Below are 8,730 nucleotides of genomic sequence, written 5' to 3'. Positions count from 1 at the left end.
AAAAAAAAAAAAAAAAAAAAAAGTTAAACAAGCCAAGTTATAAATAAAATACGAAGATGCTTGGATTCTTTTGTTTTTTTCCTTTTTGTGGAGAACGGGGTCTTGCTATATTGCCCAGGCAGGTCTCAAACTCCTGGGCTCAAGCTATCCTCCTGCCTCTGCCTTCCTAAAAGCTGGGATTACAGGCATGAGCCACTATGCCAGCAATGCTTGGATTCTTTTATGGGAAGAAGACATCACCCAGATAGCTCTAGTCCCTGCTCCAGCTTTTCTTTCTTTCTTTTTTTTGAGATGTAGTTTTGCTCTTGTTGCCCAGGCTGCAGTGCAATGGCGTGATATTAGCTCACCGCAACCTCTGCCTCCCGGTATCAAGCGATTCTCCTGCCTCAGCCTCCCAAGTAGCTGAGGTTACAAGCATGCGTCACCATGCCTGGCTAATTTTAGAAGAGATGGGGTTTCTCCATATTGGTCAAGCTAGTCTCAAACTCCTGACCTCAGGTGATCTACCTAATATTTTTAGTAGAGATGGGGTTTCCCCATATTGGTCAGGCTGGTCTCAAACTCCTGACCTCAAGTGATCTGCCTGCCTTGGCCTCCCAAAGTGCTGGGATTATAGGTGTGAGCCACACCGTGCCTGGCCCAGCTTTGTTTTCTTAGGGAGTTTGGGAAGGTGCTGCAGGTTGCCCAGGATGGGAGCTTGGAGGGCAGATGAGGGACGCTGCTGTTATGTGCTGCATCCCCTATCCAAGGTCATCAGGATGGATCTCCACATGGTCCTTCACCCCTGGGCCCAGGCCCTGGTGATGGAACGGTAGTCTTACACGGGAACTAGGGGTGACTCAAGAGCAGCTGACTGGGGACCTGAGCCCACAGGGGCAAGAATTGCAACATGGTTCTGGGAAGTGATCCCCCAAGGCTGATGGGAGCTAGACCTGAAATGTAAACAACCCAGCCTTTTCCCAACCAACAGCTCTAGCTGGAACAACCCTAGTACCACCAAACTCTGAGGCTCTGAGAGCCCCCTCCTTAGGGGAAGAGAAAGGGGTGACATTTAACCTCTGGTATACTCGAGGGAAGCCAAGCAGGGCACTCCACTCCCAGGCTGCTCTCAGGGAACTGCAGGCTTGCCCTGACCTGTTCTGGCTGATGCCACAGCCAGTGCCTGGGGAGGCGTGCTGTAGCCTGCACCTCCCTGTGCCTAACTATGCAGGAAACATCCTTTGCCCCTAGCCTCACCTGTAGGATAAACACACCCAGGCTTATGACCCTTGGTTAGGGAGCAGCTGCTTCAGGACTTGGGGAAGGATGGGAGTGTTCTACTTCTGGTGCTAGGAAGCAGGAGGACTGAGGCCAGGCCCCCTCAACCCACAGAGAGCAAAGCTGAGAGAATTCACCTAGAGTAGAGACAGAAGGGCAGCACAGAGGTGGGGAGAATCCACATCCAGGATCTCTGGGGGAAATCCCCTTTGGAATCTTTCTAGAAGCTAGGTGGGTCTAAATATTCACACCCACAACCTCCACCCCATACCCTGGGGTGAAAAATGAAGGCTTAGTCAAGTGAGAGACTTCCCTGGAGTCCAGAGAGCCACAAGGCCTGGAAAGGATGTGCCCCCAACCCTCTCCTCCCCCCAGGCCTAGGCAAATTTCTTTCCTCACAGACTATGAGGTCGCAACCACAGAAGAGAGGACTCTTGTGTCTGCGGCTGGGTGGGAGGAAGGGCTCAGCGCCAGACATGCCAAAGGGAGGAGAGGGCTGTCCTGGAGCTGGTGCAGGACTTTGGAGGCCTGATGGGAGGGACCCGGCTGCGTGAGGCCTGCACCACCCCAGCTTTCCCTCCACACTGGCATGGAGAAAAAAGCAACTATGTTGGGTCAAATAACTCAGTTGGCTGGCTTTGTCTTTGTGAATGAGAGATGCAAGGTATCCCCCTAGGAGAAAGTTAACTGAACACCTCCCGCCTTGGCTTAGGAGCCCTGTGGAGGGGTGGGGGGACCTCCAGCTCTGCAGTAGGCCCTGGATCCTAGCCTCAGGAGCTGCTCCCCCCTCCCTCTAGAAGCAAATGGTGATTCTGGCACTGGGACCGCCCATGACCCACTTAAAACGGAGCCAGGGCTGCCGCCCCTCTGGGCGTAGCAGCGCAGGGGAGGGAAAAAAGGCAAGGCAGTAAAGTTGGCGGTGGGCAGCTCCCCAAACGCCAGGCTCGTTTTGTTAGGGGCGCTCCCTTCTAGGTCTCAGAGGACTCTAGGCTGATAGTCCTGAGAGGCTGACAAGAGGATGACTCCTCCTCCCGACAGTCGGGCTCAGCCTTCAGCCCCAGGCCAGGTTTTTACTCTCCCTGGTCTCTGAGCACTCCGTGTTGCATCTTCCATCACTATTCCTGGGGCCATTACTTCTCCAGTCGGCCTCAGATCCTTTCAGGGACAGAGAGAGAAGAGAGTATTCTTTCCAGAGAGTTTTCTCCGGAGTGGGACCAGGACGGAGGAAGCCAAACCCAGATGCCATCCCCCTTCTGGGGCCCTTCCTGGCCCCTCCCGACCGCACCCAGGCCCTTGCCAGGCTGAGTGGGTTGAGATGGCCCAAAATAAGAAGCTCATTAAATCCGTCTCCCACCTTCACCCCAAAATAAGAGAGACAGAGGAAAAACCTCCTCAGACAACTCCCACGCAGCTTCCTCTGAGGACCGGTGGGCCACCGTCTGGGCCGGGGCGTGTTGAGGGGGTGCCCAAGCCAGCCGCGGGGACGTGTGAGGGCGCCCCGGGCGTGACCCTCTCCCCACTCCCCAGGTGATGCCCCTAGGCTCCCTGCAATTAACACAGAAAAACAATTAACAACAAAATGGGCCTGAAGGCGCCGACGAGGGTGGGGATAGGAGGCGGCAGCGACGAGCGCCCGGCTCACAAGGAGAGCTTTGTGTGCACGGAAACGCGGCCAGCTGCCGGCGCTGCGACCCTCGACGCCAGGGATGCGGGTGGGGACACAGCGGGGTCCTGTCGGGAAGACGGAGGCTGTGGCCCTGGACTCTCGGCCGTCCACCCTCGACCCCGCCTGGCCGCAGACGGGTCCGCGGAGGTCCTGGGCCGCCCCGGGAGGCCGAAGCACCCATCGGAGGGCGCGCCGGCGGGAGAGCGCTGGAGAGCCGGGAAGTCGAAGAAACAACAAACTCTCGCACATGACGAGGAGCCGGGACTGCGCGGGGTTTGAGCGGAGTCCAAATGTTTATCAGGCGGTTCCAGAGCTGAGCGCAGAGCCCAAGGGAATTGGGGAAGGGGGAGTCCGCCCCAGCTGTAAAGTTCTTCCAAGGAATGGAAAAAAAGAAGGAATGGGAAAGAGAGTCGGCGGCGCAGGGGGTGGGGGCAGCTGGTTGGAAGCGGGCAAAAGTTGGATCGATCTGGAAGTTTGGAGACGAAAAGGAAAATGAAAGGGAGGGGGAATCCTGCGGGCCCAAGCAGCCGAGATCCCAAAAGCCCTCCTCTCCAAATAGGGGCTGTCCCCTTGGAGACCCCCGGGCTCGCCTCCTGGCGGGCACGACTCCGGGAAGGGCCGGGGGGAGCTCACTTACTTCGGGGCTGAAGCTGCTGCTTTGGGCCGAGCCGAGGGAGGCGAGCGCGGTGCCGAGCGTGAGCAGGGGGAGCAGAAGACAACGGGAGGGTCGTGGGGCGGGAGACATGGTCCGAGACTGCCGGGTCAGCTGGGCAGTGCGGGCTCCGCGGCGGGGCCCACGCCCTGGGGTCGCACCGTCACTCCCTGGGGGCGCCTTTGTCTTCGGTAGGCACTTGAGTTTGAATTCCTAGAGCGCTGTCGACTTGGAGTTAAGGGGATTGTTCCTAAAAGTGACTGTTCTTCTCCTCTTTAGCGTTTTTGGATCTTCTTCTGCTTAGTCGGCGAACTGGGGTCTGGATCCCTCTCTGGCTCTCTCCTCTGGTCCCTCCCTTCTCCCGCAGCCTCTCCTCCGTCCCCGCCCCCCAAGTGCCCTCCTTTCCGGGTTGGGGACGTGGTAGTCGGAATCCAATTACAACTATTGCCTTTTTGTGGTGCAGAATGCCATCTGCAGGGGTTGAGGCCACAGTGGACAGCAGGGGGCTGTAGGGGGACCCAGGGAAGGGATGTGGGAGATTTTCTCCCCATAAGCATATTTTGGGTGGATTGATTCCTCTGGTATTCAGCATTTATCGTGTCACCTAAGGGTGGGAATTATTGGGGGGTACGTGGCTAGGGTCAACAAGGAGCTCAGAGTGTGGGATGGTGGTGGTGGTGGGGTCTTCTTCCATGCTCATGAGACCTGCATTGAGAGAAGGGGCCTGTTTATTAATAGTTGGGGAGTTATCTCCTGGGCCCTGTAGACAACTATCTATGTCCCTCCCTCTGCTGCCAAAAAATCCAAACTATAACAAACCCATCTACCAACAACAAACCCCACAACCATACTAGATCTGTGGCTCTATCCTTGTAGAAAGACAAAGGTAATTCCTTTGTTATTGTCATTTGTAATGTGGCTGTTCCTTTAATTGGAACATGCTGGGAGGAAAAGGCTACCGGGCCATGGGGTCTGGGGGAAGGCAAAGCAAGTCGGGTAAAATTATTGTAAAAGAAGGGATTGGGAGTTGGGATGCCAGGGTTCCACCTCTACACTGAAAAAGGAGGCAATTCTTAAAGAGTAAAATCGAAAAGTGGAGGTATGTAGGGAAGAGGGCAGGTAAAGCTGATGGTGAGAAAGGAAGGCAAAAGAGAACTATATAGATTTGGAAAAGCAGCACAACAGAGCAGGAAAAGTGTGGGAGACAGAAAACTCGACCATCAGCGAAATCTAAGATCCAAGAATTGCATTTGGTCAGGGAGAGAGGAAAGAGGTTGGTGGGGCGGGAGGAAGGGAGAAGAAAGCAAAGGAAGGAATAAAAAACTGTGGACAGAAATCAGGTCAGGTAGGAAGCTCCAGAAACCTAAGGATTCAGGAAGTATCACACTTTTTTCCCCCCCAAGACGGAGTTTCATTCTGTTGCCCAGGCAGGAGTGCAATAGCGTGATCTCGGCTAACTGCAATCTCTGCCTCCCAGGTTCAAGTGATTCTCCTACCTCAGCCTCCTGAGTAGCTGGGATTACAGGTGCCTGCCACCACGCCCAGCTAATTTTTGTATTTTTAGTAGAGAAGAGGTTTCACTATGTTGGCCAGGATGGTCTTCATCTCTTGACCTCGTGATCTGCCCGCCTTGGCCTCCCAAAGTGCTGGGATTACAGGTGTGAGCCACCAGCCCAGGCCAACTATTGCACTTTTGTGGCAGAATGGAAGTCTAGTGCTCAGTATTGTAATGAAAACAAAGGTAATTTGCCCTCAGATTCATGATCAATAAAATGAAAAGCTTCTCAGGCCCTGTGGAGCCTCCAGGTTTGTGGGAGGTATATGGTATGTGTTATTAAACAGGCATCTCCTCCATAATGACTGAGGGCTGAGCCCTTATGTAGGGCTTTCCTACACAAATGGGTTGGGAGCTACAGGCCCCTCTTCAATCAATCTCTGGAATGCAGTCAGAACCACAGAGACTTCGGAACCCCACTCTTGGCAGAACATGGAACACTCAGGTATGGTTCTTCCCACATCAGCCTTCCCAGTGAGGGTAACCTCCTGGACCACGTATCTGAATCTCAGGAAAACTGACACCAGGTGCTTGCCAAGAAAGGGATCTTTCATGTTCACAGAACAGCTATTTCTCGTAGTTTGGCCAGTCATATGGCCTACAAAGGAGGAGGTAAAAATTTTAAAAGCCAGACTTAGCTAAACTGGAATGGAGCCAGGGATAAGGGCCTAAGCCAAGCCTCCCAGGCAGTGATCTAACAGCTTGTTCTTGGTGTCCCAGCTCTTTTGCTCTGAAGACAGATGGGGAACGTGAAGGCTCTCTTCTGGCTGGGATGAGACATCTAGGTGATAGAAAAGAAATCCAGAGCGTTCGCTTCGGCAGCACATATACTAAAATTGGAACGATACAGAGAAGATTAGCATGGCCCCTGTGCAAGGATGACACACAATTTCATGAAGCATTCCATATGTATTTTTTTTATGTAAAAAAATAAATAAATAAATAGAAAAGAAATCCAGAGAGAGGCTGAGGAAGGGAGGCAGGAGTTGCTTTTTATTGACTTGGCCTCTTCAGTGAAGCCCCTTTGGGTTTAAGAACATTTTTCTGCTTCCTTTCTTCTTGCAGCTTCTGCTGCTTGAGCTGCCATGCCTGTAATCCAGTGTCCATTTCCTGTGACAGCAGTACAACTCGCCTCTGAAAGACAGGAAAACAGTGTGGATAATGTCTGGGGGGTTAAGTTCTATACTGTATATCCTTTCACTCACAAATTCAGAGGTTTCACCTGGAAAATGGCACTGCTGACTCCCCAGTGGGAGCAAGTCCTGGCTTGGGAAGCAGAGGGAGAGAGCAAAATGTACAGCAGGATGTCTACTACTGGTTCCTGCCCTGGGAGTGCCCCACTCTGTTCCTCCCATCTCACAGTTCTATTAAAACCTTTGACTGTGATTAATACAACTCTGCATTAATTAATTAATTAATTAATTAACTCTGCATTAATTAATTAATACATGTTTGCTTAGGTGCAACACAGCTCAAGACAAATTATGATTTAAATGCTCTCCTTCCAGTTACACACAGGTAGCCCTGGCTGGTGCTCTAGCCACTCACTGCAAACTTCTCCCTTTCAGCTTTTCTTCGAAGCTGGCCTTTCATTGGGGGAGCAGGGCGGCCATCTATAAGTAGAAGTGAGAGAAAAGGCAAGTGTTAGAGATCTTGTGCAAATACTGTGATAGGAATAAGGCAAGAACCAATCTCTAGCTTCTCTCTTCCATTTCATATACATTATAGCTTAATTATCCTAAAATATGTCCCTCATCTTCAAGGGCGAGGTATGATAACCCAGGATAACCCAGAATAAGCTCGTGGGCATATTACTACTTTATTTCACTTAACTCTCATTAGCTTTGGGGGTCCTCTGCAATGCGGAATCTACTGTTTTATCTTCAGAAACTCTTAAGCAATGTAATTGCTGTTGTACTAACTATACATCTTTGCTAAATTCCATCCTACTCCACAATGAAATGCCCTCTTTTCCTTTTCTTCCAGCCAAATTTATATCCTTAGGTCCACTCAAATCCTAACTTTCCCAGAAACTCTTTTCTTTTTTTTTTTTTTTTTTTTTTTTTTTTGAGACGGAGTTTCACTCATGTTACCCAGGCTGGAGTGCAATGGCGCGATCTCAGCTCACTGCAACCTCCGCCTCCTGGGTTCAGGCAATTCTCCTGCCTCAGCCTCCTGAGTAGCTGGGATTACAGGCACGCACCACCATGCCCAGCTCATTTTTTGTATTTTTAGTAGAGACGGGGTTTCACCATGTTGACCAGGATGGTCTCGATCTCTTGACCTCGTGATCCACCCGCCTCGGCCTCCCAAAGTGCTGGGATTACAGGCTTGAGCCACCGCGCCCAGCCAAGATCCAGAAACTCTTTTCTAATCTCTTCAAGTCTACCAGCCTTTTCTTCTGAAAGAAGTGCTGATTATTTAATATTCACCTATTTGCCTTGGGACATTTACTATACATTTTTTAGTGTTATTTAGCTACCTCAGGTCCTTTTGGAAAGGGGCAGAGTATTGAAATACTATTATTGTTATTTATTTTTTTTTTTGAGACGGAGTTTCGCTCTTGTTACCCAAGCTGGAGTGCAATGGCATGATCTCGGCTCACTGCAACCTCCTCCTCCTGGGTTCAGGCAATTCTCCTGCCTCAGCCTCCTGAGTAGCTGGGATTACAGGCACGCGCCACCATGCCCAGCTAATTTTTTGTATTTTTAGTAGAGACGGGGTTTCACCACGTTGACCAGGATGGTCTCGATCTCTTGACCTCGTGATCCACCCGCCTCGGCCTCCCAAAGTGCTGGGATTACAGGCGTGAGCCACCGCGCCCGGCCTTATTATTGTTATTTTTGAGACAGGGTCTCACTCCGTTGCCCAGGCTGGAGTGCAATGGCACGATCCCAGCTTATTACAACCTCTACCTCCTGGGCTCAACCGATTCTCCTGCCTCAGCCTCCTAAGTAGCTGGGACTATAGGCACATACCATGGTGCCTGGCCCTGAAATACTATTACTTAATTTTTAAAACGTCCATGCTTTGTCCCAGCTAGACTTTAAGTTACTTGGGTCAGGGACTGTGTCGCTAGCTTTTGCTATTCATAGTATAGTATAGGCACATAAGCATGTTATTAAAAATCCAGAAATATTTGCTGATTTGCTGAAAAGATGCAGTATTTGACCCAAGTAGCTTATAGTGGAGATGAGGAAAAAGGACACTTATTTTCTGCAAAGAAACAGTGAAAACTCCGCCTAAAAGTTTGAATGCAAGACAGAGAAGAGGTGTTATTCATCAGGAAGGAGAACCAATATTGTGTATGTGGTGTGCTTTACATTGCTTGTTTCATTTTATCCTTATCAGAACTATATGAGATAGTTGTTCTTTTACAGATATGGAAACTGAGACTAAGATAAAATTAAGTAACTTGTCCAAGACCACAAAGTTAGCAAGAAGGGAAGCCTGGATTAAGAATAAGGTCCATAGGCTGGGTGTGATAGCTCACGCCTGTAATCCCACCTGAGGTGGATCACTTGAGCTAAGGAGTTCAAGATCACCTTGGGCAACTTAGCAAGACCGTGTCTTTACTAAAAGTAAAAAAAAAAAAAAAAA

At 50.7% G+C, this 8,730-nt stretch overlaps 2 protein-coding genes and 1 non-coding gene across 4 annotated transcripts in view; 1 reads left to right on the top strand and 2 right to left on the bottom strand.

Annotated features, from left to right (window-relative positions):
• MMP14 (matrix metallopeptidase 14) overlaps positions 1-3,953 on the bottom strand; it is an 11,541-nt gene extending 7,588 nt beyond the window's left edge. The window contains exon 1 of the mRNA XM_017544629.2: positions 3,561-3,953. Coding sequence (XP_017400118.1) covers positions 3,561-3,668 — 108 coding nt within the window. The 5' untranslated portion in view covers positions 3,669-3,953. The remainder of the gene's footprint in view (positions 1-3,560) is intronic.
• A 1,985-nt stretch (positions 3,954-5,938) lies between these two features.
• LOC119473632 lies at positions 5,939-6,043 on the top strand. Its single transcript, XR_005202835.1, has one exon. It is a non-coding gene; the product is annotated as a U6 spliceosomal RNA (small nuclear RNA).
• Positions 6,044-6,097: 54 nt separating this feature from the next.
• The window catches only part of MRPL52 (mitochondrial ribosomal protein L52), a 4,587-nt gene continuing 1,954 nt past the window's right edge, over positions 6,098-8,730 (bottom strand). For both annotated transcript variants that reach the window (XM_017544625.2, XM_017544627.2), the window contains exons 4-5: positions 6,679-6,743; positions 6,098-6,264 (exon numbers count right to left, since the gene is read on the bottom strand). In XM_017544625.2, the coding sequence (XP_017400114.1) occupies positions 6,124-6,264; positions 6,679-6,743 (206 nt within the window). In that variant the 3' untranslated portion in view covers positions 6,098-6,123. The remainder of the gene's footprint in view (positions 6,265-6,678; positions 6,744-8,730) is intronic.

This window comes from Cebus imitator, unplaced genomic scaffold, assembly GCF_001604975.1.
Source record: "Cebus imitator isolate Cc_AM_T3 unplaced genomic scaffold, Cebus_imitator-1.0 Scaffold170, whole genome shotgun sequence".
Taxonomy (NCBI): Eukaryota; Metazoa; Chordata; class Mammalia; order Primates; family Cebidae; genus Cebus; species Cebus imitator.
The sequence above is the reverse complement of the archived record's forward strand: the minus strand, read 5'-3'. Positions and strand labels throughout refer to the sequence as shown.